General features: G+C 38.2%; 1 protein-coding gene across 1 annotated transcript in view; it reads right to left on the bottom strand.

Moving 5' to 3' along the window:
• The window catches only part of LOC109930021 (26S proteasome non-ATPase regulatory subunit 11), a 67,956-nt gene that overhangs the window by 12,713 nt on the left and 27,534 nt on the right, over positions 1 to 27,709 (bottom strand). Inside the window, exons 3-10 of the mRNA XM_048614488.1 lie at positions 23,582 to 23,706; positions 22,803 to 22,874; positions 16,607 to 16,664; positions 12,375 to 12,569; positions 8,613 to 8,757; positions 7,935 to 7,995; positions 6,068 to 6,130; positions 4,543 to 4,668 (exon numbers count right to left, since the gene is read on the bottom strand). Coding sequence (XP_048470445.1) covers positions 4,543 to 4,668; positions 6,068 to 6,130; positions 7,935 to 7,995; positions 8,613 to 8,757; positions 12,375 to 12,569; positions 16,607 to 16,664; positions 22,803 to 22,874; positions 23,582 to 23,706 — 845 coding nt within the window. The remainder of the gene's footprint in view (positions 1 to 4,542; positions 4,669 to 6,067; positions 6,131 to 7,934; positions 7,996 to 8,612; positions 8,758 to 12,374; positions 12,570 to 16,606; positions 16,665 to 22,802; positions 22,875 to 23,581; positions 23,707 to 27,709) is intronic.

The raw sequence follows: 27,709 nt of genomic DNA, 5'->3' as shown, positions 1-27,709 counted from the left end.
ATGTGTCATAATGGCACGCAAGCATCAAAACATGATAAAGCATCCAAACAAGTTACCTCTTTTGTTCAAAAGAACTGGCCAAAAATACTGTGCTCTAAATACTTATAAACATGAACATAAAATACACAAAGTAACAGTTCAAAAAGTGTCCAGTATGCAGTCTTTATTCTACAACAATGGCCAGTTTGAAAATGCTTGGAACCATACATAGCAATAATTTGATGGCTAGAAAATCATAAAGCTGCATAAATAGAGGTATTGAGCACAAAGGCAAAATAACTAATACTGATTCTTCATAAAGCTCTGGCTTGACCCCTACAAAATAATGAATCCAGTCATAACATTTTAGGAAGGCTACGAAGATCCTTGAAAAGATACACAGTGGGGACACAATGGGTCGCAGAGGCAAGGTCCCAGCACGCATAGGAGGTGAGGCATGGTTTGCTTGAAGGACTGTAATGCTGAACTTTTAATATCTTTGTTTTTCTAATTTATTGCTAAGATTTTGTACCTTTTTACATTAGATGATACCGTAAGTGTTGACTTTGTAAACATTTCACTGTACTCATGTCAGTACATGTGACAATAAACCTAATTCTATTATTTACCAGAATGATTCTTCCAATTAAAATGATTTTAGCAACAAGGTCAGGTTTGAGAATTGGGTTATTCTCCTTGGAGTAAAGAGGGTTGAGGGGAGTTCAGAGAGATGCACAAGAATATGAGAGAATGGTTTTTGGGAGGAGCTGCCTTTTACCCAATAGTAATTAGGTACAGATTTAAGATTTTGGGCAACAAATACAGCTGGACCATCAGGAAAAAAATGTCATTATCCAGTGGCAGAGAATTGGCCAATGCTCTAAGTGTGGCAGAAGTCAAGACGACCGATAACTTTTCAAAGAAATCGGTGGGTAACAAATTTGCAGGGTTACAAGGATAGATGTGAGGTAAATGGGCCTGACCAGACTGCTGCACTAAGAGCCATCATGGACTTGATGGGCCACACAGCTGTCCTTCTGTGGTGTGAAAACTGTGACTATTTTATTTAAATTCTTTTACAAAATTTTAAGCTTCTGGAAAGGTCAACCTTTGTTATCCATCCTTGATTGCCTTTGAGATGATGGCAATGAGCATTTCTTGCACTGCTGCAGTCCATGTGGTACAGGTTTACCCACAATGCTGTTTGGAAGAGGTGTAGATGTTGACCTATTGACAATGTAAGGTGATACAGTTTCAAGTCAAGACAGTGAAACTTGCAGGCGATGTCAACCTCAAACATCCATGGTAGAAGTCATGGGTTTGGAAGGTGCTATCAAAGAAGACTTAGCAAGTTGCTGCATTGCAGCATGTATGCAGTACATACAGCTACTGCTGTGTATTGGTAATGGAATTAGTGGATGTTTACCTGTGATGGATGGGTACCAAACAAGCAGGCTGCTTTGTCCTGAATGCAGTCGAGTTCAGTGTGTTGTTGGAGGCGTACTCAGCTGGGCAAGTGGAGACTATTCAGTCACTGTCCTGATTTGTGATTATATGTGGTAGACAGACTTTGGCAAATCCGGAGGCAAGTCATGCGCCACAGAATTCCCAGTCTCGGATTTGGTCTTCGTCACAATATTTATATGGCTAGTCCAGGTCAGTTCCTGGTCAATGCTACGTCCGCTAAATGTTAACAGTCACATGTTGGCAGATTCAGTGATAGCAGTGCCATTGAATTTCAAGGGGAGGAGATTAGATTCTTTTGTTGGAAATGGGCATTGCTTGCCACACAGGTATCCAGCCACATTCATGCCACACATCAACCAAACCTGGATGATATTCAGTTCTGATTGTGGTGTGTGAACACCCGACTTTCAGTATCCAAGAAATTACAGATGGTACTAAACAACTCAACATTGTAAAGTATGCATACCTCCAATTTTTCCATCCCTCAACTCGTGTCCCCATTTCTGTTGAAAGTGTGCTCCCAAAATGACTATAAAGTCTCTGACTTACTCAACGTTCCAAATGACACTTCTTCATATCGTATTCCCTATAAGGACTCTGTTCCGAGTCTTGGCTATTTCTATTGCAATAATGCAGCCTTCTAACGTTCACAATTTTGAAATGCTTCAGGGTTCAAACAACTCTGATAGCTTAATCTGGACTGAGGAGCTTCTTTTACTGACACTAAAGGCTCTGAAGCTGGAACTCAGAGCAAGAAAGAGTGAATCCCAATGGCGTTGAAATGCTGGGCTGGGACTGTTATAATTGATCTGCTCACTGCAGTCACATACCCAGGGTCCTGCTGCCATAGCTCTCTGATTCACCACAAAGATTATTATGTGGCAGGAGTAGGCTGCTCAGCCCATCACGTTTGCCAAGGATATTTTAATTTATTACCAAATCCGTGCATTTCCCCATAATTCTGCACACTTTCCACTTAAATAATCATCCAATGCCCTCTTAAATTCCTCAATTTGAACCTGCCTGCATTATATTTCCCAGACAACTGTTAATGAAGGAGCTGTACCAAAATATGACTCCTATAGAATCTATGTTGTTGCCCTGAGGCACAAATAAAACACAAGGGGGCCAGCCATAATCTGAGATTTGAGCACAAAAAATCTAGGTTGCCTTTGAAGTGCAGTGTAAGCAGATTCAATATATTTGCTGTGTGAAAATGCTTTATCTCACTGCATCTATTTCTGAAAAATAAAATCACTCAAAACAGTGCCCTCTGCCTCTCCAGCTGTTTGCAAGCAGAAATTATTGTTCCCCATCTAGTCTAACCAGACCCCTTTTGATATTGAAACCATATCAAATCTTTTCTCCTCGAAGGAAAACAAATTCAACATTTTCAACCTTTCTTCATAACTGAAGGGTCTCAACGCTGGAAACGTTCACATAAACCTCTTCTACACTCTCTCCAATGCATTCCCATCCTTTCCACAGTATGGTGCCCAGAACCATACACAAAACTTCAGCTGTGTTTTAACCAGTGTCTTATTCAAGGTCATTATTGCCTCCCTGCCCTTGTATTCTATGGCTCTATCAATGAAGCTTAGAATACTGTGTGCTTTGTTAGCAGTTTTCTCTGTCCTTCCACTTTTAATGACATTCACCCAAGTCTCTGTTCTTTCACTCCCCTTAGAATGGAACCTTTATTTTATAGTGTTCTTCATGCAAAAGTGCATCACCTCTCATTTCTCTGCATTGAGCTTCATCTGACAAACTGCCTCCAGTCCGTCCATCAATGTGTTTCTTGAAGATCTATATGGTGTTCCTCAGGTGTACAACTCTCCAAGTTGTGTGTTAGCTGCAACTGAAATGGCCCACTACACATCAAGATTTATATCATTTATGTAAAACCAGGAAAAGCAAGGGTCCCAACATTGTCCCTGGGGAGCTGCACTACAAACTTCCTTCCAACCCAATTACACCCATTAATCAATACATCATATCCTATTATTCTGCCAATTTTGTATGCACATTAATACTGCCCTTTTCATTCCTGAATTTATCACTTTCCTCAAAAAAGCGTGTTTCAGGGCATTGTATCAAGTATATTTTGGAAGTCCATGCACACCACACCAGTAGTCTTGCCTTCAAAATCCTCTCTTACCTCTTCCAAAACCTTTCAGCAAGTCAGTTAGATATGATTTTCCCTTAAATAGGTGTTGACTCCTGAGTCAATCTACATTTTACCATGTGACAATTAGTTCTATTTGGAGTAACTCTTTCTCGAAGCTGCCCCATCAGTGAAGTTAAACTGACTGGTCAAAATTGCTGGACCAATCTTTACAACCTTTCGAGAACAAGGTGGTCATGTTTCCAATTACCCAATCCTCCAGCATCACCTCTTAATACAGGAAAAATTGTAAAATTTTTGTCAGTGACTCTGCAATTTCCACACTCACTTCATTCAATGCCCATGATGCATCTCATCCAATCCTGGTTTATTAACTCTAATTACTGATGACTTATCCAATTTCTCTTCAATTTTAATTCAAGATTTTCTCCTGTCATCACGGTCTGGGTAACTTCTACCTTGTAAAGACAAACGCAAAGTATTCATTTAATATCCCAGCTATGCCTCTTGGCTACATGCGTAAACTCTGGTTCCTAGTGGGCGCTACTCCTCCTTTTATGTTCAGGTGAGGGAAGAGAGATAGGTGGCAGAGTTGTCGAACAGGACAGTCAACAAGAAACATGACCACTAAGACAGCTAGAAACCACAAGTTAGTGGGAACAGCAAGATGATGAGTTACGTAGTAGATGCCAATCCAAATTGGCCCTGATTTGGCACACATGGCCAGACATACCGACCCAAAATGACTTGGCAACAAATCTCGTGGGTCCAAGCCAGAATACAGGCCCCATTCATCGAACAAACATAAAATGACAACATGGGGCAACTTTAAACCTTCAGACCATGCAAGTTACACTGACGAAACCTTCTTGTCTTAAGGTCATAGAGTTAGAATTAATTTCAGAATGGATCCAAGACCTGTTGAATACAAATACTATGGAAACTTATTTCATTCACATACTTGCAATTACCTGAACTCTGGAGAAAGGCTCAATCACTCTGATAAGATTCTGCTCCAATAAGTTGTCATACAGCTTTGCCAGATGTGTGGTGATAATCGGATCATCCCGTAGCTCTGCTTGGAAATCTGTTAAAGCCTGTGAATCAGAACAGCAGAATTTTAATTGACAGTGAAAAGTACTTCCTGAACTCCCAGAGTAATACTGAAGGAATGCTGCACTGTCAGAGGTACAATCATTTGATATGAGAAACTGAAGCTCCATTTGCTCTCTGGTAGATCAAAAGACTCATGGTGGCAGTGTGACAAAGAAAAGGAATGTCTTCTCAGGTACCCTAGCCAATATTTAATATCAATTATCACAGATCATCACACACTGCTGTCTGTGGGAACTTGATGGTTGCAAATTAGCTGCTGTGTTTCTACATTAAACGATTGACCACACTGCAAAAGCACTTTTTTGGCTGTCAAGTGGTTTGGGACATTGTGGTCATGAAAGATGCTACTTAAACTAACAGAAAATCATTCAAAGTCTGAGTGATATGCCAGACTGTCTGAATTTAGAATTTGATTTCAAAACGATTATGTTTATTCCATTAAACTACCAAGTCACTGTGGAAAATTAATCATTAACCACCCAAGTAGAAAATTCAAGCCTATTGGACAGCTGCAATAACAATGAAACAGCATTTACTCTATTCTCTAGTCAAACAAGCTTGCCGTACACAAAAAAAAAATCAACATAGCTATATTAAAGTCAGACAGCCTTTAAGAACAATTGCAATTCAGGTGGATGCAGTCAAATACCATTCAGAATAACTTCTGGTAACATCCACTGAACAACAGTTTGGGGACCAAAATCTGGTTCAACGCACCAAGTTTACAAAAACGTATTGTCACCATCTATGCTCAGCATATGGTGATAACAGAACCAGCTGGGAAGTACTTTCTGTTATAAATAGCAAACAAAATTAGAACCCAGATTTTTAATTTTTGATCATGTTTTTATTCAATTTTACAAAGCAGAATTCATGTACTCCTATGTGCCATGATCTCCATTTTCAATTGGGGGTGTACACATTCAGCTGTAAATCCCTTATCAAGAAAAGGCTGTTGCTTTTGTAGAATGCTCAGTGGCAACTCTCACCCTCCCATCCCCAAAACTGCATCAAATATTGTGTACATTTGCAGCTCACCTGTAAGTACAAAGAGGAGGATATATGTCAGGAAAAATGCTTCCCCATTCCTTATATGGATAATTTTACACACTGTTGTCCAGTTGAAAACTTTTCATAGACATGTTCTATACTGGGTGGCCCACAGGCCACTTTAAGTTTCAACTTCACTTTGAAACCATTTCCTCCACAAATAGTTAAAGTTCTCCATATAAATGTTGTGCAATGCAAAGGCAAACACATCAATTCTTTCCCGTTAACTAGAACTTAAAGCCCCTAACAAACAGTATCTCTCTACTCTAGGCTCTGCATACCATCAATTATCAGTGAAGTTTCTCATTAGTTGTTTTTTGGACAACTTACCTTTTCAAAATCAGCCAGTGATCGATTCTTACTTGCTTTGGCCACACATTTTAGCGAATCAGTCTTAAAATAAAAAAGATAACCATGAGTGGAGATGAAATTTCTAGTTAGTCTATCAAATCACAAATTAAAAATACCAGAAGCAAAAAATAACAACACTATTTTATGACATACCCATCTGTGTCTTAAAGTTACATATCATTTCATCCTAGATTTTTTCCAAAGGATAATAACACAAAATTCAATTGAGTGTTTATTTCAGGACCAAGAAAAGACAGCAAGCTGATAACTTACTTTCCTCGCTATTTCAAAACCAACTTCTATTCTACGCAAATGCTATTTTGTGCTTTCCCATCATGTTTTTCAGTTACATTAAGAGCCAATACTAAATTTGATGCTTTTTATGCTGATGAACACACTCTTTGCCTTCTTGGTCCACATTATTTGCATGGTTCAACATGGTCCACACAAATACAAAATATAAAAACACAAGTATTTATACAAAGTGTCTATCGGCCAAACGTTGGGCTTGAATCCCAGGTTCTCCACAGCCCATCTTTCTTCTATGTTACAAAATTGTTTCTGAAATGACATGCTCACTTGATAGGGTAATGGGTAAATGCATCAGTGGTGGGACCATGGCAAATAGACCAAGAAGGTTGTGAATTTGATCCTTAATTATTGATGAATCAAGTAATCTTAGCACAACAATTGCTGCAATCAACAATCCTGGGCTTTGGGAGTCTGGTCAGAAGTGCATAGGTAGTATTAAGTTTTTGCCCATTACTGTTGAACATTTGGTAAGTCAAGGTTTTTTGGATGAAATGCAGAAATCTTCCAGTCTGAAGAACAGCTTTAAGAGACAGGAAAAGTGGGTGGAAAAATGAAATTGTGCTCAACTACTAATACACCAGAGATCCAGGCCTGGAGAGAAAGGTGGGAAACTGATTCAGATACTGCATTGGAAAAGAAGCCGTAGTACCAATAATGTGGACTTCAAGCTTCAAAATCTCCCCTCCCCTGATCGCATCCCAAAACCAGCCCAACTTGTCTCCGCCTCCCTAACCATTCCTCCCACCTCAAGCCCCATCTCCTACCCACTAACCTCCTCCCGCCTCCTTGACCTGTCCGTCCTCCCTGGACCGACCTATCCCCTCCCTAACTCCCCACCTACACTCACCTTTACTGGCTCCAACCCCACCTCTTTGACCTGTCTGTCTCCTCTCCACCTATCTTCTCCTTTATCCATCTTCTATCCGCCTACCCCTCTCTCCCTATTTATTTCAGAATCCCCTTCCCCTCCCCCATTTCTGAAGAAGGGTCTTGACTTGAAACGTCAGCTTTCCTGCTCCTCCAACGCTGCTTGGCCTGCTGTGTTCATCCAGCTCTACACCTTGTTATCTCAGCAGTACCAAATACTTTTCTTCACATCTGTTTTTCCAAATGTTGTTAACATGTTTGCAAAAAAAAAAAAAGGATGCTCAGTAAATACCTTTAGATAACTCTACCTTGCTTTCTTCAAATACAGTCTTTGTTTACCCATTAAAACTAGTCTATTGAGTGAATCATTTCCTGACAGGCCCCAATATCATCAACTATTATACTCGTATAGAAAGTGGAAATCAAGTCAACTCTGGAGCCTGACTGCATGAATGACAAAAGCTTACAAAAGCAATTAGCCCATCTATGAACAGATTGCTCTGCAATTCTTCATTATGGAAGACAAGGAGGAAGTTATGTCTTACTCCAGGAAAATTGACAATGAAGTACTTAAAACAATCTGAGTGTAACAGACAAAATCCATATTTGGCCTCATTTCCTTCCCCACCCGTTTTGGAAATTAAGTAACATTGAATTTGTACTTTACCTGTCGCCCAGCATATCGGAGTGCTAGCTTCCCACTCACCAATGCCTGGACATCTTCTGGTCTGAGAGGAAAAACAAAGAATACACATTTGTAAAATTGCTACGAGAACCATTTTTCAATTACGATTTTCTAAAGTTCAGCCTTACAGCAAGCTTCATTATTTCTAATGGCCTCAGCCCTGTCCAAAAGAACGGCAATGGTAGGGCAACTCTGTCAAATCGGAACATCTTATCTTTAAGAGACATTCACGGTATGGTGAACATCCACAATAAAGCTAAAGCTACTGCAACCTTAGCTCCACAAGCATTGTCAAAACTACAAGTATGATATTTCTTGATCTTCAAAAATAACAGTAAAGAGAAAGGAGAATGTGTTACTAAAATTTTCACTAACAATCAAGAAACTAGAATCAAGTGAATTGCACCACCAGCGGCAGTATTACCTCCAAGATCAGTTGTTGTACCTTCAGGCAATAACATCACAAGGTTTTAGTTTAATATGCCCAATACTTTCCCTACGTGAAATATAATGCAAAGGCCTGTATCAACAGTTGCTGTGAAAATGGCTGGTCATCTACCTGAACTCTACCTTCTTGCACTAACCTCACATCCCTTGATTCACTTATGAACTAAGGGAATGTTGAATTCAGCAATTTTGATAAAAATCTTTCAAACTTACGTATTTAACATAATTTTGCACAGCAGCATATATTTCAATGCTGTGATAGCTTTGGGACTATCAATAGAATCATATCCTTCAAATGCCTCATAAAAATAGGAGTAAGCAGTCTTCCAGTCCTTCTCTTCAGCAGCATGGATAATACCTAGAAACAAAAATCTCAGATTAATGCAATTCTAATTTGTGAGCATCTACCTTTTTTGCTTGGATCAACTACATCCTCATTATATACCTCTAACAGAAAAATATGCACAGGCAACTCCATTTGGACAGTTACAAGGTTAAAATAATTTAACAGAACAAGAATGCTTCAAAAAGCTAGATTCTTTTATTACTTAATGACTCAACTGATGAAGTCAATGAACAAGTGGGCCATTTAGATCACAAGAGTTTCAAGGTTTGATCTCAAAATTGTACTAACATCCAGATTTCAGAAAGCAGGCTGATAGATCATGCAACTGACCATAATATTCCCAAATTTATGAAGAAAAGCTAGCTGGTGTTCATGCATTTGGTCACGATTCGATGACTCCTGCTGAAGTGTATACTACAGAGTAGTTGGTTGAGACTCACATGAAGGTTAACTAATTAGTTGTAGTACCAGAAAAGAATCTTGCCTTTTATAGAATGGTGTTCAAGAAAAAAGTCAACCTTTTCAAGAGAAGTAAAGGAAAGGGTGTTATGCTCGTGGCAAAAGGCTGGGCAAGCAAATTATCTCTTTAAAAAGGGAAGTGGTATAGTACAGGATTCATGTTGAGGTTGCACAGAACATTGGTGAGGCATTTTCTGGACTACTGTGTGCAGTTCTCCTCATCCTGTTGTTGTAGGAAGGATATTACTAAATTAGACAGGGTTTAGATTTACCAGGATGTTGCTGGGAAGAGAGGGTTTGAGTTATAAAAAACAGGCTGAGACTTTTTTAAAAACCATAGCACAGGAGGTTAAGGGGTGACCGTACAGAGGTTTATAAAATCATAAGGGGCATAGATAAGGGTATTTTTGTTAGGGTTGAGGAGTTCAAAGCTAGGAGGCATTTTTAAAAGGTGAGAGGAGAAAGTTTTAAAAAAAAAAAAAGGACATGAGGTGCAACTTTTCTTTTATATAGAATGATTTGCGTTTGGAATGAACTGCCAGATTAAGTGGTAGATGCAGCTACAATTACCACATTTAAAAAACATTTGGATAAGTACATGCATAGAAAAAGGTTGAAGGGATGTGGGCCAAATATAGGCAAGTGGGACTAGTTTAGTTGGAAACATGGTCGTCATGGACTAACTGGTCAAAAGGGACTGTTTTTATGCTGTATGACTATGACTGTAAGACTCTCTGCAATACAGAATTTCCAAGCCAAATTGTCTTATACAAAAAAAAACACTATGCAATACAAGTGATGATCTTAATGCTGAAATAAAAAAACTTTAAGAGGATAGATTTGCATGTGTAAGACACCTTCATGACCCCCAGTTGTGCCAAAATACATTCTATTTGGGCATAGGAAGTCCCACAAATAGCAATGTGATGGTAGCCAGGTTTTAGTGATCTTGGCTTGAGGATACATATTTACTGGAAGTATTTACCTGAAAAAGAATTCCTCAGCCTTTTATTCTTTAGAAAAAAGAAAAAAGATGAAAATATTATTTATATCCTGAAAAGCTAAGGGGAGGTGATGTCCTAGTGGCATCATCGCTGGACTGTTAACCCAGAAACTCAGTTAATATTCTGGGGACCCTGCAGATGGTGGAATTTGAATTCAATCCAAAAAAACCTGGAATTAAGAGTCTGATGATAAACCATGAATCCATTGTAGATGGTCAGGAAAAACCCATCTAGTTCACTAATGTCCTTTAGGGAAGGAAACTGTCATCCTTACCTGGTATGTCCTATATGTGACACCAAACACACAATGTGGTTGACTCTTTACCAACCTCTGGGCAATTAGGAATGGGCAATAAATACTGGTCTAGCCAGCGATGCCCTCATCCCATGAATGAATGAAGAAAAAAGCTAGGTAACATCTTGGTTTTCCATCTTATCAGAAAAACAGCTCCTCCAACACAGCATCACTCCTTCATACTGCACTAAAGTGTCAACCTAGATTATATGATCAAATCTCTAGAGTAAGAGATGAACCAATGAACTCCTGACTCTAGAAGAGTGAACAACTGTGCCAATGCAAAATGATATACCTGTTATCTCTTAACAAAAAGAGGGTTACTAATAAATTACTAAAAAAACTTCTCTAATCTCCAGGATCATTATATGTTGCAATATGTGGCATTACATTTTAATTGCATTTTCAATCGTAGCCTATAAAACTACTTTAACTCAATTTCATCCATGACAGTTCTGTAATCACTGAAATTCATCCCTTTAATAGCGTACAAATGTGGCAGCAATAACAACTGTCTGTAGGTAGGCTCCTCAGGTTTCACAGCTCCTATGGCTGTATCCCAGGTTTGAAAATTTCACAGCAGTAGGCGAGTTGGCTCTCTGATAGAAATGGTGCTGAATAACAAATGTACTGTCAAATGGATGAAATGCAGTTAATTAAATCACATCTGTTTTAAACAGTGTAGTAATTGGAAAAATAAACAGTGATGTTAATAACATTGATATACCTCACAGGGCCAAGTTACTTTCAACCAGCTGCCACTATTGGTGTGGAGGAGTGGCTGGTGCTGAAGGACATGTCCCACAGTCTCAGGCTGCCTCACTTAAATCTCAGCTGCCACTCAAGGGCCTTACCTTGGGGTGGTGACTTCTCAACTTGGTTTTTGATCTACCAACAGGAACAGTCGGGCATTTTTTTTTTCAATCATACAATTTATTACCTTCAAGCTTAATAGAGAACTACCAAATTGTTTCATTACAATGTTTCTTGATTCTCAGATATTTGGCACTTTCTTATTGTGACTTTTATATTTATCAATATTGATAGTCAGAGATCCATCCCCAGCACCAATGTTTTACCTTTTTGTGAAATCAAGCAGTCACTATTAAAGAAAAAAGTGTGCATTATTGGAAACAGATGCATCGCTATTTTAATCTGTTCCAAGGTCATATTTTACTCATTATTCTCATAGCTGAGCACTGTCTCCAATTCCATCAGACTGACATCAGCTTTATCCAATTTTTTAAAACTTTGTCTCCACTTACTGTGAACTTAAAAGCTAAACAATCTTGATCTAACAAGTATCCACATCACTTGTCTTTCCAAATCTATTTGCCTGCACCATCACTTCTGTCTGCCCTTTTCTCTCCATCCATCTGACCCTCATTCTTTCATTAAAAAAATCTGTCCTCGGGTGTCCTACATTCACAAAACCCAATATTTCATCACTGACTTACTCTAACATAGGCTTATTTCCTCAAATAATTCTGCAACTTTTCTCTATTTCTCTCTTGCCATCCTCCAATAATCTGACTCAGGCACTTACTGTTTTTTTTTTAGAAGCAACAACCCCATTAGCTTTGTGCACTTTCTAGGGGCTAGTATTTCTGACCTGCTTCTAATCCCCCTTAGAAGTTCTAACTGTTTGGATTCTGCCGTAATTCAGCCATCATTACCTTTTCTCTGCACTTGACTCCAGACTGTACAGTCACTCATCAGTAAAGCCTGGACCATTGATTAATTTATTGTGAATGATCACATTGACATCATAACTTTAACAGGGGCGTGACTGAGGGATAAACAGAAGGAAAATTTCTACTGTGATGCTTAAAGAGAAAGCTAAAATTTAAAAAGTTTTATTTGTTCCATACCTGACTGCATATCAAGGGCAGCCTGTAGTTTGGGTGGGCAATAGATTGCATTTGCAGTTGTTCGTGCTGAGGTCAGGGCAGCTCGTGCTTTTGGCAAGTTACTCAAAGCATGATATGTTTTACTCTCCAACAGCTGAACTTCCACCAACAGTGCCTTATCATCCATCTTTTTCAGCTCACGGAGCAATTGTGATCCTGAAAGACATTTGAAAATTTACTCTAGTTGTACATAGATAAACAAACTCTAAGAATGTAACAAGGCAGGACTTTACTGATGATCCTCATGGCTGAACCATTATTCTTTATTTCAGTATTATTGAAAATACTTCTGAAAATGGATTAATGCAGGTTTGAAGCGATATTAATCCTACTGGTGAACAAGTTGAATTAAGGGAAATTTTATTTTAAACCTGAAAAAAAAAGGTATTTTAGCTTTAAGCAATTGCCTGCTCATCTGCCCAACTGTCACAGTTTATGACTCATTAGAGCAGGGTGATCAACAACTTGCATTTACTTAGTTCCTAAGACAGAAAAGGAAAAGGAAGAGGTCAGCAGTGCTTCACAGGTGGAAATGGAAGACACTGAGCCTCTGCGGGAGAAGGTTAGGAAAGATGATAAACAAAACCAGTTTAAATTCTGGCCAGAAAACTACAAAACGGGGACAATCACTCTTTCTATCAAGTCCCTAGTTTCTTTTCTAGTGTTCAATTTCTTCTGACAAGTTTGGTGTTTCAAACATGGGCTAGCAGTTTCAAGGCAGTTACCCAATAAAAGCTGCGCCCTAATTTAGATTCAATGAAGGATTAGCTCTTTTCCAAAATGATTTATGGATTTTTCTAGTCTGTCAGGTACCAAAAGGTCAGTGACAGAAGAAATTCTTACAGAAATGGACAAGGACCAGGGGAGAGAACAACGCAGTGGAGGGAGGCAGACAGCAAGAAGGAATGGTGGACAAATAACACCTGTGGCATGGAGATAGGTGATTGAGCAGGGAGCAGTTTTTCTACTTACGCCTCCTTTGGGAGTGACAGGATTATTATTCTTTTAAAGGAGCATTTACACAAAAATAAATCATACATAAAATGAGATCAGAAAACCAGAAGAAAATTCAAACTGAGTATTAATTTTCAATAAAAATCAAAAAATATGTGCATTTAATAAACACCAATCACAAAAAATGAAAACGGCTTCATTTTAACATTAGAATCATGTAGAGGAAATACAACAGTACTTTTCAAATTTGCTATTTAAAATTTACAACTCCTGTCACTAAGAAAGTTTCAAGATTAGTAGTTTTAGAAATGTAAGGTTCGGTAACTGGGGATATTTTGGATTGTAATTATATGGTCTACTGTCATCTGAAAATGCTACCAAACATTGAGAGATCACTGGATTAAAATATATTGTAATAAGAAAACATACTATATAACTAATACCAAATTAATAATTAATTGTGTCATGAGTTTAGAGATTCTTAATGTCAGATACAAAGATCTCAAACCATTTATTCTAAATGATTAAACTATATCAAAAAACGTTTGAAACATACATGGCAAAGCAGGAGCAAGAAAAGACCATCTAGCTGCTAGTACATTGCTTGTACCACTGTTATATCATCCATATCTTAACTTCATTCCACATCCCTTGACATTCTTGCTCAATGTACAATCTCGTCTCAAAAATCTCAGTTGACCAAACGTTAATGGCCCTTTTAGGATACAGATTTCCAAATCCATTGTAACTAATCAATTAAATAGAGCACCCGTGAACATTGCCAAGAGAGATAGTGAGGAGATGGAGACAATGCTAAACAGGGTAGAGATGGTGCTTGGATCTTGCATTTATGTTTAAAGCTTTCAAGACATCACAAAATTTAAAATAAATTTTCAAAATGGCTGCTAGTATAACACCACTGGAATGAACAAAATCCAGTCAACCATGTTGCTGAGAGTTTCAATTTCTGAGCTAAATCTGTTAAAATGTCTTAAAGTACGAATTGCTTGGTAACTCAGAAATTGCATCACTGCACTGCCAGTCAATGTCCAATCTCCAATCTCAGACTTCATACTCGTCCTCTCCAGCTACTATACAGATCACCTCCAGGGGAAGAAAAGAAAACTTGACAAGATCAATTCCAACCTGCAAAAACAAAACTGTCTCCTATATTAATTATGTTTCTTCTTTCAGAAAAGAAAGTTTAACAGGATAAGAGATTTTTGGTCCACCAGAATTATTCTCACCTGATGTCTACGCATGCACACTTCCAGCAACAGCCCCAGATTAAGCAGTGAAAAGTTAGAGCTGTGGTGATTTTTTGTATTTTTATTACAAGCTCATTCAGGAAATTTTAACTGTGAGATAACATAAATCAACAGATGAGACTTGGAGCCAGAGACTCTTTAGGACACATACTTGACTGATCAATGACCGAACCCACTCAGCCATTGTAGGAATCCCTTCAAAAATATACAGGCCAAAAACCATTCTCTGGTCAAAACATTGACCTCCAATCTATTACTCAGCCACAAGTCTGGCTGCACTGGTATCAACTGGAAAGTGGAGGAACACACTATTAATATCCAACTAACTTGCTCTAGATACATCAATACTTCAGCCATGTTTTATTTCTAATAAAAATTAGAGCCATTCTAGTAGAAGAGAAGGCAAGAATAATCATGTGCCACAATATGAAAATTGTGCTGCATCTTTCAATAGTTGGAGGTCACTACTTTTTTTTTTAAAACAAAGGCAGAAAATCAAAATTACTCTTCCATATTTAGCAATGATAACTGGCTGCTGAGCAAGCAAGGTTGAAAAGAATGGCGTGAATTAGATGCAGAAAATGGAAATCCATGATCAAGAACTGTTGGACTAATGTGGTTTAGTATGTAGGCAAAATGAAGGAAAATGCCTAACAGGGTAATAACATACATAACCTTTAAATACAATGGGCGGAGTTGAATATAAATAAATAATAATTTCTTATCTTTCTTTCTCATTATTTCTCTTCTCAAAGCAATTTAATATCAATTCTGCCAAATACTCGATTTTTGTAGCACATTAAATAATAAGTCAGAAGGGTTTGAAATGTTTTCCTCGGTGATCCAATAAATACCTATCTTATTTACTGAATATTTTCAAATCTATGTAAAAAAAACTGAAAAAAAAATGATTTGTGAAGAACCAGCATTTCTGTACCATTACAAATCTTGTAATTAGATTTTAGTTACATTCCAAGAGTGTAGTGGCCTCTACTGGGCAGTGAGAAATGCATCAACTATGATCTGAAATGATACTAAATAATGAAAATTAAAGAGCCCTGCCCTCTAGTGGAGTTTCCATGTCATACATATACCGAAAAGATCTGCTAACTCAGAACAGTGACAGATCACATAAGAACTAAAATTGTGAAGGATCGACTTAAATTTTGTCAAGTATATCAGAACACATTGAATATTACATAAAAGAAAAAATGCTTTGCAACACACACATTGGTCTCATTTTAAATTGTGGTCAGAAATAGTTACTTCCGTGTTAAGCATGGTGACAATACTTCATCCTTACTATGAAAGTCTTCGATATACAAACTGGAGTTGTACCTAATAGTGCTTTCTTTCCAAACTTTCAAAGAAAGAAATATGGAAATTAGCTGGCTTATCCGAAAATCTGCCAAAACAGTGAAATGCGTCTCATGATATTAAACACTATGTTGATACTAGACAAATTGGAGTTAAATACACGTATTGTACAATTTGAAGTGACTGCACTTAGGAATGAATGCTTCACATGTTAACTAATTTTATTACAATTTTCCCAGACAGCAGCATTAGATTATTATAGTTATACTATTCCAGTGTCTAGTTGGTAGGTTAAGTATTATCTGATTTAAGTACAAGTCCGCAAGATCCATCCCAAAACAGCTGAAAAAAAACCCATAAATTTCCCCAAACTAAAAACACAGCTTAAAGCAGTCACTAAGATTTCAAACGAATACCAAAGTCCACCACATTTTGGAACAGACTTAAACCAGCAACAATTAACCTGTGTGCTGATTAATTACCGTCAACACTTTAGATATTAGAAAGACAAATGAAACAAAATGGAGGAAGGTTTTGCATTCTAATTGTCCTGCAAGTTTTGATTGAGGATTACAACGCAACCCACACCCACCATACTGCTGCCACAGTTCCCAGGCTATCTACCCAATAGATGAAAGCAGTATCAATAGTTACCTAATTGCAATGCCTCCTGGTACCTCTTAGTGTCAAAGTACAGAGAAACCAAGCGAGCCTGTATAGGAAATATTAAAATAGTTAAAATGTGCGTGTTTCAACTGAAGTTTGAACTCAAGTCATTAAAGTGCAATACTTTTGTAACTTTAAATCTAAGATGCGGGTCTGACTATACCTATCTGACAGCCATCCTAAAGACTTGCCAAAGTAACAGAATATTAAAAAGAATTCGAAAAAAGTTCAGCTGCAGCAAGGAGAACAAATTATTTCTTCAAATCTTGCAGGAACACCACTACCTGCAAGTTCTCCTCTAAGGCACTCGCCATCCTGACTTGGCAATGAATCACCATTCCTTCAGCATCATTGGGTCAAAAATCTGGAATTTCCTCCTAACGGGATTGAGAATCTACCTACAGCACATGGGTTGCAGCAATTCAAAGTAGCAGCTCACTGCCACCTTCAAAAGGTTAGAGGGATCGGCCGAAAGCTATGAATAATTCTGATAGCAAATGTACTCAAACTTCAAGGAACTACTGTGGATAAAGTTTAAAATTATGAATATAAGTGTAACTGATTACAATGCAAATTGCATGTCAGTAGAGCTAATATCATGACAAATGGAAAATCTAAAAGTGCCACTCATTAAATTGTGCCTTTAAGGCACTTAGAAGAACCTCAGCACCAGGACCAGCTAAAAAAACGTTAGCTGCAGTGCACTAGTTATTAGCTGTAACAAACAATATTAGTGCATCTGCAGACAACATTCCAGTTAAAGGTGCTCTCAAAAAAAGTCAAATTACACAAAAATTCTTAATGCAAGATTAAAAAATTTAAGTGTCAAGGTTAACGACAACACCACAATAACCAGGGCAGTAAAATCATGCTCACCATGATGCAATTAAAAACTACTCAAGCTCATCAATAGCATTGTCATGGGTAAATTTTTCACCGCTAGCATACAATTTCCTTCTTATCATTAGGAATTGCATATGCTGACCAAACTAATCAGAGAGAGAGCGCTCAGATCTCAAAGCCAAATTTCAGTTATCTTTGTAAATACATTCATGCTTCCCCTCATGTCCAGTGTCAAGGACCACACACTGTTCACTATAGACTGAAAATATGCCTTTAGATACATATTTGACATTGCACAGATTCTCAAATGGTCAAACAGAACATCTCAATTCATGTATTTAGTCTACAAATTTAACATGAATCCTTGTGATTTCCTTCCAAAAGCCCAAAAATATTAACGAAAGTACAACTCAATACAATAATTGAACAGTCCTTTTAATCAAAGGCAATACGATAGCTTAGAGAATCTCTTACAGAACATTAAATGCATATTGGAGACAAGAAGAAATACACTTTGCTCACTACCAATACCAAACTAATTTGGTACCCCCACATGGAGATTCATATGGCTTAGAGTCTCCTTGTAATGCAATGCAAGACAAGACTAACATGTATCCAAAAACAAAAAGATCTATCATACTCAGAATGGTTACAACACAGGTGGTGGCCAAGCTGGCTCATTAAGAGTAACTTAGATAACTTCACTTTCCCACTCTCTAACCTTTTTAAACCCTACAAATTCTCTCTTCAGATACAAAGCAAATTTCCTTTTTGAAGTCACAATTGTATCGACTTCCAGCACACTGCAGCAATTAGTTCTTGATCCAAATCATGAGGTGCAAGAATATTCTTCTTCATTTTGTGGTTGGTCCTTTTATTAATCACCTTAAATTGGTGTCCTCTGGGTCTTGGGTTTTCCACCAATGGGAACACTTTCTATGAAGTCAGTCCAGGCCACTCATGATGTTGAGCACTTCAGTCAAATCCCCTTCAACCTTTTAAAAACAATCCCAGATTCCTCCAATCTAGGTAAACGAAATTCCCCAGTTGTGGAATTAGTCTCATCATCTTTTTTTGCAGCTCTGCAAGGCCTTCAGTTTTCCAAGTTTGTGCAGAATGGAACATAATAGTCTGATGTTGAACAGGGTTTTTCAAGGTTCACCACAACATTGTTGCTCTTGTACTCCATCCTTGTATTTATAAAGTCCAGCATCACGTATACCTTTGAAACCATTTTCATCCACTGCTATCAGTTACATTTGTGCACATTTACCTCCAAGTCTCTGTACCTGCACCACCTTTAATAGTGTTCCCTTCTCATTCATCCTACAAAATGCATCACTTCATTCTATGCAGAACTAAATTTCTTCTGGCATGTGTCCACTAACTATCCAATTATTTATGTCCTCTTGAAGCCCGTACCTTTTCTCTTCCATGGTAAATAAGATTTTCAAGTTTTGTATTATCTGCAAATTTTAAAACTGCGCCCACACATCACAAGTCATTAATATCAAATTAAGCTCACAAATTTATATTCACGTTGGATTCAGAAGTGGTCTACAGATCTCAAAGTTATGTTTCATACAAAGCTGTAACTTCTGAAAATAATTGTCTTTGGAAAATAAGTGTAACAAAAATGACCAAAATTTTTGTAGGTGAAGGTATGAAACCTCCTTGAATTGTACATTAAAATTGACCTACTGAACTCAATTCATTTACCTGAACCCCAAAAAAGTAACACAAGTAGGCCAAGTCAAAGCTCACCAACCAAATCATGAACAACACCCAAGTTGAACCATCTAGCCTGACAGGACAGAATTCCAGTAGGAATGCAGCCCCCTCTGCACAACATGTTTACCATTACACTGCAACCTCATACAAAGTGAAAGACAAATGCTTCTTACTCAAAATTACTGGTCTGTTCCTGTAAGTATTTAATCAATGAGTTAAGATTCCTGATTGACCCACAGTCCATTGGAGTGCAACAGTCAATGCGATTCAAATATTAGGCCATCAAGCCTGTCTGAAAGATCAATCTCCCATTGTCAGGCACGTTAATTTGAATGCAAAAGGTGACAGGATGTTAGCTTATCAATACTCTTTTTCTGACTGCTCACTCAATAACCGATATGTGAAAGTCAGGCATTGAGTGAAATATATGCTTCAAACGGTTTATGATGGTAACCAATATAATAACGTAAATGTTGAACGAATGGCAACAACGGGTAGACTTGCAAGGGTATGCAGTAACCCCTCCAAATGCCTGTGGGATCTTGAATCTTAAGTGAACGTCCTGAATAAAATCCAAGGTCAATGTGTTCCCAACTTTTGCACAAGACGAATATACAGTGTTGAAAATCTTGGGATGACATAAAAGCAGTAAGTTCACCCCAGATGTAAATTATTTAAATCCCATTAAAACCCCACTACAACCTACTTCAGACAGTAATCCTGGCAAATAAATCTTGCTCCCTTTTCGGTATACCCAAGGTTCCTAATATATTTAGCTTGTATCCTGGAGATAGAGGGACAAAGGAGGAAAAGTAAAATGATACTATATTTATACTGCAATCAGTAAGGCATCTTAATTTAAATATCCCTTCATGGGAACAGAAATATTAATTACAGAGGGGAAGCACATACCTCAAAATGAATCCAGCTGTCTAGGTTACTTCAAGGTGAGATGATAATTGTTAGTATTTATATGTATAGTCAAGATTATTATTTCTAGCCTAGAATAGCTTCTAGTCATTTACCATATCATTCAAGTCTGAATCTCATTTTAACAAGCATACAGCCCACCCCCCACCTTGATAAAATAGCTGATAACATTCCCATAGCTTTATTGATATTAAAACAATGGTCTAAGTCAAACACAATTCAAAATTTCCTCCAGATACAAGGGCTTCTACATATTTGTAGGATCGCTTTAAATGGTCTGATATTATCACTCCACTGGACATTTTTCCTTCCTTGTTACATTACAAGCACTTAGCAGATGTGGTCTTAGCAAGTTCTAGTTTCAGTTGGTTTAAGAAACAAAATCAGGCAGCAGTCACAGAGGCTAGAGCCAAGTTTCCTGATCACAAATTTAATTTGTTCAATTAAGTGTAATCTCACTGCTCTAGCATTGCCTCAAACTTATGCTAAATGTATGAACACTACAATAATCACAATGCAGTTAAGACAAGACCCTAGGCTTGATACAAGAACAATAGTGGACGCAGTAAAGGAGGATTCTCTTTACAATCTAGTTGTAAAGGAGGTTACCACTAAAATAATAGCGTTTTAAGTACGCAAGTCTTCATTTACAACTTATCAAACAGCAAGCTCCCAATACCATACTGGAGGTATCTTCTGATTTTTAAGACAAACTTTAATATGCATTAAGATTCAGGAAATTGAACTGTAAACACAACACAAACTTCTTGAAAATTTGTCACCACTTGCTTTTTCTTTAAAACCTGTCTACTGTACAAATTACCTGGATAATACCTGTTTGCAAACATCTGTTATTCTACACCAACAAATCAGAGCAAGTTTAAACAAGTTCTCCTGAGATGTCTGCAGCCTCGTAATTTTGCAATAAACCAAACAACTTTGTACAAAAATCTATATTGTTTCACCACACAAAATCCTGAGGTGATTTAGTTTATTTTGAAGTAGATTTCACTTGATAGATCAGTGGTTATGGATTAAAAGTACAAATACTGTGCAAATCCTTTGTTTTCAATCTAAACTACCGTATTTAGAGCAAGCTAACTTTATTTTATAAATTGTAGGTATTCAGTTCAAAGAAAGTAATTTCAAAATCTCGAAGCCCCATTTTAACAAAAAAAAGTCACATCACAGGCTACCTGCGCACATGTCTAAACCAAGTCCTGCAATGTCAGACAAAATTATTCATAGTCAAAAAACAAACTCCCCCAACTAGGACAATGGACTAGTATCTGTTCAAAGATTCTGCTTATGCGGTGATGAAACAAACTTAACTGGCAAGTACATAAGCACTGGACCAATATTGAATCTCCTTCACTACAATGTGAAAGCCATGTCGAACCTAGAAAGGTTAAAAGTATCAAAAAAAAAAGGCATATACCTAATAGTCTAATATATTGCTTGTCAAAAACAAATACTGGAGATTCCTCCAAACTGACACAAGGAAACAATAGATTTTATGAACAGCAGTTTTTAAAAGACTATTTTTCCAAGTGCAAAATATGGAAAGTAAGTCAAAATTAAAAGATTACTTGCTGTTCCAAAAGCATTACTTTTGGTAACTGGCCTTATAAGAGAAAATAATATGAATATAGCATAGGCATTCCCTGATTTGAGCGTCTGGCTTATGAATGCTCAGTTATAAATAGGATCCCTATTAAATTTTAAGGGTCCAACATGTGAACACTTGTTCATACTTATGAACAGATATTTTAAAACTGTTCCAACTTGCGTATGAATTGACTTAGAAACACACTCAAGAATGCGATCCGTTCATTATGTGGAGACTCCCAGTATCTGGTAGGTATGGCAATTACACAAATCTGCTGGCTGCATGAGAAATATTCTTACAGAAGTCCAATACAGTACACTCCAGTATTCTTTGAAAATCTTAAATCTAAAATGTGAAAAAAGGCAGTACAATTTACTCACTGAAATCTGGAAACTCAGTATTTCATCAGGGTCATCAGCAGAACTAGCAATTGCATCTTGATGTCAAAGGCCGAGGTGTTAAGGATTTAGACCTAGGATCTCCTTTTTTTTTATATCTGCTTGCTTTCACAAAGAACTAGAAGCTTTTCACTTGATACTTTAATGTTATAGATCATTGACAACCAACACAGCTTCTGCGTAAGGACACGCACCCTTTTCTAGTCTTTTACATTCCTATTTGTTTTGAAGTCAAAACAACACACTTTAGTCCTTGCTTGGGAGTCACATTCAGTGACATAGCTGATTGTTGGCTGGGGAGGGGGGTTGATTTCAGTTACAACAAAATTCAGTTAGCAGCTGCTGTAGGCACCTACTTGAGGGAGGATGAAAATCAGGAGCGCTAGTAGCAACTGGAAGAACAACTACAGCATGGCACAAACTTATGTGCATGAGAACTTTATGCACTAAGTTCAAATTTACACATTTGAAGACCTTTATAAAAATTGTAAATTTTCTTTGAGATTTTTGCCATTTGCATCAGATTTCCAGATGCTCTGGTACTGGATAATGGGGAATTTACTGCACTTAAATTTAAAAACAATTGATTTAAGAAACATTTTCCAAACTCGAGTGAATTGGATATTATTTGATATTTCCTCTGCTGAGGCCAATTAATAAATCAAAAACGTACCTCCAAAGCCTGGCGTAAAAACGTCCTTTTCTCAGATTTTGCCCACTCGATGCATTCTAAACATAATTCAACCTGTAAAAGCCACAGCTCAGTTAATTCTGATGGTCAAGTATAAGGCAATTACAAGGATAATTTCTGGTACACCAGGCACAGCTTTTTATAAAGCTTTGTAGACAGAGAAAGAATCTAATAATATTTTAACATAACCTGTCAGACCTTTTGCAGTCTCACGACATGCTAAAATGATAGGGAATACTCCAAATACTCTGCACATTTTAGCCACACAAATAGCAATAAAATGTGATTAGATCAGCTGGTTTAGTGATGTTAGTTGAGGAACAAACATTGACCAATATTTCTATTTTTCTTCAAACAGCACCACAGGACTTTTGTAGTCACAAGGGTAGACGGGCCTCCGCTAATGGCTCATTTGAAGGATGACACCATAAAGTCCCCAAGTAGGATCAGCACTGGCCTATGGTAAATTGCATCAGGTAGCTTGTTATCCCTTTGATAGTTCCTTCACACCTTACAATAATTACCAGCTGGAAGGACAGATGCACTGGGCTTTCAACTTCACCCACATCAATGCAAGTCCCAGAAGCACATTGATTCACTGCATTAATTATAGCCGTGAAATTGTGAAATCCAAGATTTTCTAGTCAAGACATCAGTCCTACACAATTTAAATAGTATTCTTTTGTTTGTTCTGTCAGATTAAACATTAAATAGAAAGTCAGTTTGAGCAACTACATAATTTCAGCAGTATTAACTCTTACCTCTTGGCCAGTTGCTGCTTCCATATCTAGAAACAAGTCGAGCAATGACCGAACCAATCGAGCAGCCTTGGCTTTACTGATGGAATTCAGGAATGGTCTGACGTACTTCAGCAGTCCCCCCAGTTCTTTGGAGAGGGAAAATGGATTTTAAATGTCAGAGCTGCATTATACACAAAATGAAAAACAAAATCCTGAATTTTCTTTGGCCATAGATGTTAGCCACTTAGTATTTTAGCAGGTATCATTTCAGCACTGTTTTTGTACTGAAGATGTTTTTAGGTTATGAATACCAAGAAGCATGTGGGCCATTTTCCAACTTTTACTAAATTGGAACTTGATCTCTTTCACACTTACTGCCCACACGCTGGGAAATACTCCATCCAATCTAGTTTTGAGCAATAGTAATCAGGTAAGACAAACCACATCCAAGTAAGTAATACGAAAAAGGATGAAACAAGCAAATAAAGTCTGTTTTTGTGAAACAGTAGCAATGACTACTAAGCAGCATAGTAAATCATTCATGATACAGCATTTTGGGAGGAGGGTGGGGGGAGACAACAATTTAAAAAGAAAAGAGTGGATGGGGCTGGGTGGGGCAGGTCCTTCAACCTCTATGGTCTAGTCCTTCCAATACAGCCTGACCTTTCCCCAACCCTCTCCCTGTTCATGGCTGCTTCTGTATTTATGGGGAATAGCACACATGCTCCGTGGTGTCATCAGATACAGCCTTTCATTATACACACAGACACAGACACACAAACTTTTAATCAACCTATTCAGATATATTACCTCATTTCCGGGGCAGGTAGAAACTTTTGGCCGAGCTAAAAAGACACCACCAGTTAACATTACAAAACGCCTATCTTAATTGCAATTGGTCACAAGAAATAGGAAAATTATTTCTAGGAGCTGGCATTTTGTTTGTCACAAGATGACCAAAAACACAAACCTACAAAAAAAACACACAATTGCCACAATATTGATAAGTTATAAATGGAATTAGATTGTTTAACTATTCATTGCATTGTTACAGCCTCCAGGTCTATGGGCCAAAAGCTGGAGAAAAGCAGAAACACAGAAGATAGGAGCAGGAGGGTGCCATTCGGCTCTTCGAACCTGCTCCGCCATTCTTCACTACCATGGCTAATTGTCCAACTCAACAGCCGAATCCTGCTTTCTCCTCATAACCTTTGATCACATATCCCTCTTGAATACATAGAATTAGTGTATACAGATCTTTGGTGATGGACATAGATGCAATGTGTTGAATAGCCTCTTCCATGCTTCAAATATCTAGGAGTCTAACCTGAGGTACAGTGCAATAAAACAAAATTTGACATTCACCACCACAATCCAGTGAAGCTATAGTGGATTTACCATCAGTGTTGGGAACTGTAGTAAATACTGACTCTACAAGTTCTGTCACCACTTCAGGGAAGTACAATGAGTAGATTTTTTTTTTAAAAAAAAAATTTGAATAAATTATCTGAAAGGCAAACCATTCACTCAGTGAAAGTTATGCGGCATTTTTCTACCTCAAGCACTGCCCCCTGATCAAAGCACAATGCTATTAAAATAAATGTGGTACTAAACAAAAATGTAGAATTTTTAAAAAAAATTAAAATTTTAAATGGAACTGAAGGCATACAAATTTGCAAGACCTAGATGAAACTGAAGAATGTTTCTAAAAAGAAACATACAACTTCATGAACGGAACAAAAAAAGTCGACTTTTTCATGATGAAAGCAGTAATATGACAATCTTAAAAATGAAACAAGGGAAAATTTGTGAAAAGAGCAATTACCACAGTCAAAAAGGGTTCTTTAGAAGAATTGATAGACCTCAACGTTACAGGTAAAGTATTCTGTCTATCATCTGGAAGAATGACAAACAGGTGCAAAAAGAGAGAGAGAGGTCACTGCATATAGCAGAGGACGGGAATTTGTGGGCACCTTATGCCTAGTTGGGTTATTGTATTTCTAATAGCCTTACTCATCTGACGCAAAGTTAAAAATAAGGAAGTTACATTAAACCATTTAAAAAAAAAAAAAGAATCACAGGTTAGGCTACTGCTGGAGTACTGCATCTAAATGCATATGGTATACTTTTATAACAGGTGCAAAGTGTGACTAGAATTGTAGGATCATGGTACTTCATTATCTACAGAGACTAGAAAAGCTGGTGCTGTTACCATACAGCAGAAAAGTGAGTGGTGATTTCATAAACGTGCAAAATCTTAAAGATTTGAATGCATTACAAGAAATTGTTTACAGCGGCAGAAAGGTTTAAAAAAACCGAAGCACAGATTTAAGGAAGTGGCATTACAGCAATTTACTGATGCTCCTTGGACATCACGTTACAACTCTGTGGCCTCTACCATCTAGAAGGATGAAGGCAGCAGGTGCAGGGAGAATGCTGGTACTGCAAGCTCCTCTCCAAGTCATAAACTATCACAACTTGGAATTTGCTTGTCCACAAGTTCCTGAAGGTGGGAGAGAAGTTTGATAGGGTAGTTAAGGCAGCATGTCTTTACCAGTCAACGCATAGATTATCAGAGCAGGGAGGCTATGTTGGAGCAGTACAGGACTTTAGTTAGGCCACAGTTGAAGTACTGCGTGAAGTTCTGGTTTCTGCACTATAGAAAGGAGGTGATTGGACTGCAGTGTGCACAGCAAATTTAGCAAGATGTTGCCTAGGACAGAGCGCGTTAGCCATAAAGAGAGACTGATAAACTCATATTTGCTTCGGTGCAGAGAAAGTTGAGGGAAGAGATTTTTTCAGCAGCAGAGGGAGGGGCGACGGTGAGGACCAGGGGGCTGCCAAGAAGGTAAGTTTTCCCTCTTGAAGGCCTTACCTCGAGCGTCAGCTCCCTTCATTTTTCAGCAGCAGAGGGAGAGGCAACGGCGAGGACCAGGGGGCTGCCGGGAATATATGTGGGCAGCGGCTGAACCCAAGACACTGTGGTGTGTTGGTGAGGTAAGGTTTTTATACTTTTTCTATTTTTTCTGTATCGTGTAATTGGTTAAAAATTTACTTTCTTTTTTTATTTTTCTATTAATTGGTTATTTGAAAAGACCATAGCAGAGAATATTAGAAAGTATTTAACTCATAAATTGATATAAAGTAATAAAGTAATTAACTAAGTAGAGATGGCTGGGCAGGTGATGTGCTGTAGCTGTATGATGTGGGAGCTGGCTGAACCCATTGTGAACGGCAGTGACCACATCTGCAGCAAGCATTGGTTGCTGGAAGAACTCCGGCTCAGAGTTGAAGATCTGGAATCTGAGCTTCAAACACTGCGGCACATCCGGGAGGGGGAAGAGTTACCTGGACGCTTTGTTTCAGGAGGCAGTCACACCTGGTAGATTAAGTAATTCAAATTCAGTTAGTGATCAGGGACAACAGGGTGTGACTGCAAGTGAGGCAGGTAGGGGGATCCTGAGTTCAGGAGTGGAGGAGCCTCAGCTTTTGACCTTATCCAACAGGTATGAGATACTTGCTCCCTGTGTGGATGAGGAAAAGGGCTGCGGGGAGGATGAGCCAGCTCACCACGGCACCATGGTGCAGAAGGCCATTCAAGAGGGGGGAGCAAAAAGACAAATGGTAGTTATAGGGGATTCTATAGTTAGGGGGACAGATAGTATCCTTTGCAAGCCGGATCGGGAGTCCCGCATGGTGTGTTGCCTGCCAGGTGCCAGGGTGCAGGATATCTCTGACCGGCTTGAAAGGATATTGGAGCGGGAGGGGGAGGATCCAGTTGTTGTGGTCCACGTTGGGACTAACAACATAGGCAAGGCTAGGGTGGAGGACCTGATTGGGGATTATCAAGCACTAGGAACGAAATTAAGGAACAGGTCCTCGAGGGTCATAATCTCCGGATTACTGCCCGAGCCACGTGCAAATTGGCTTAGGGATAAGAAAATTAGAGAAGTAAACACGTGGCTAAGGGAGTGGTGTGGGAAAGAGGGGTTCCATTTTATGGGGCATTGGCATCAGTTTTGGAACCGGAGGGATCTGTACCGATGGGACGGTCTCCACCCGAACCGATCTGGAACCAGTGTTCCAGCGAAAAGGATAAATAGGGTGGTCACTAGGACTTTAAACTAGTGAGTTTGGGGGCCGGGGGGG

The sequence above is a fragment of the Rhincodon typus genome, chromosome 30 (assembly GCF_021869965.1).
Source record: "Rhincodon typus isolate 14 chromosome 30, sRhiTyp1.1, whole genome shotgun sequence".
NCBI lineage: Eukaryota > Metazoa > Chordata > Chondrichthyes > Orectolobiformes > Rhincodontidae > Rhincodon > Rhincodon typus.
Note: the sequence above shows the minus strand (reverse complement) of the source record. Positions and strands in the feature narration are given on the sequence as shown.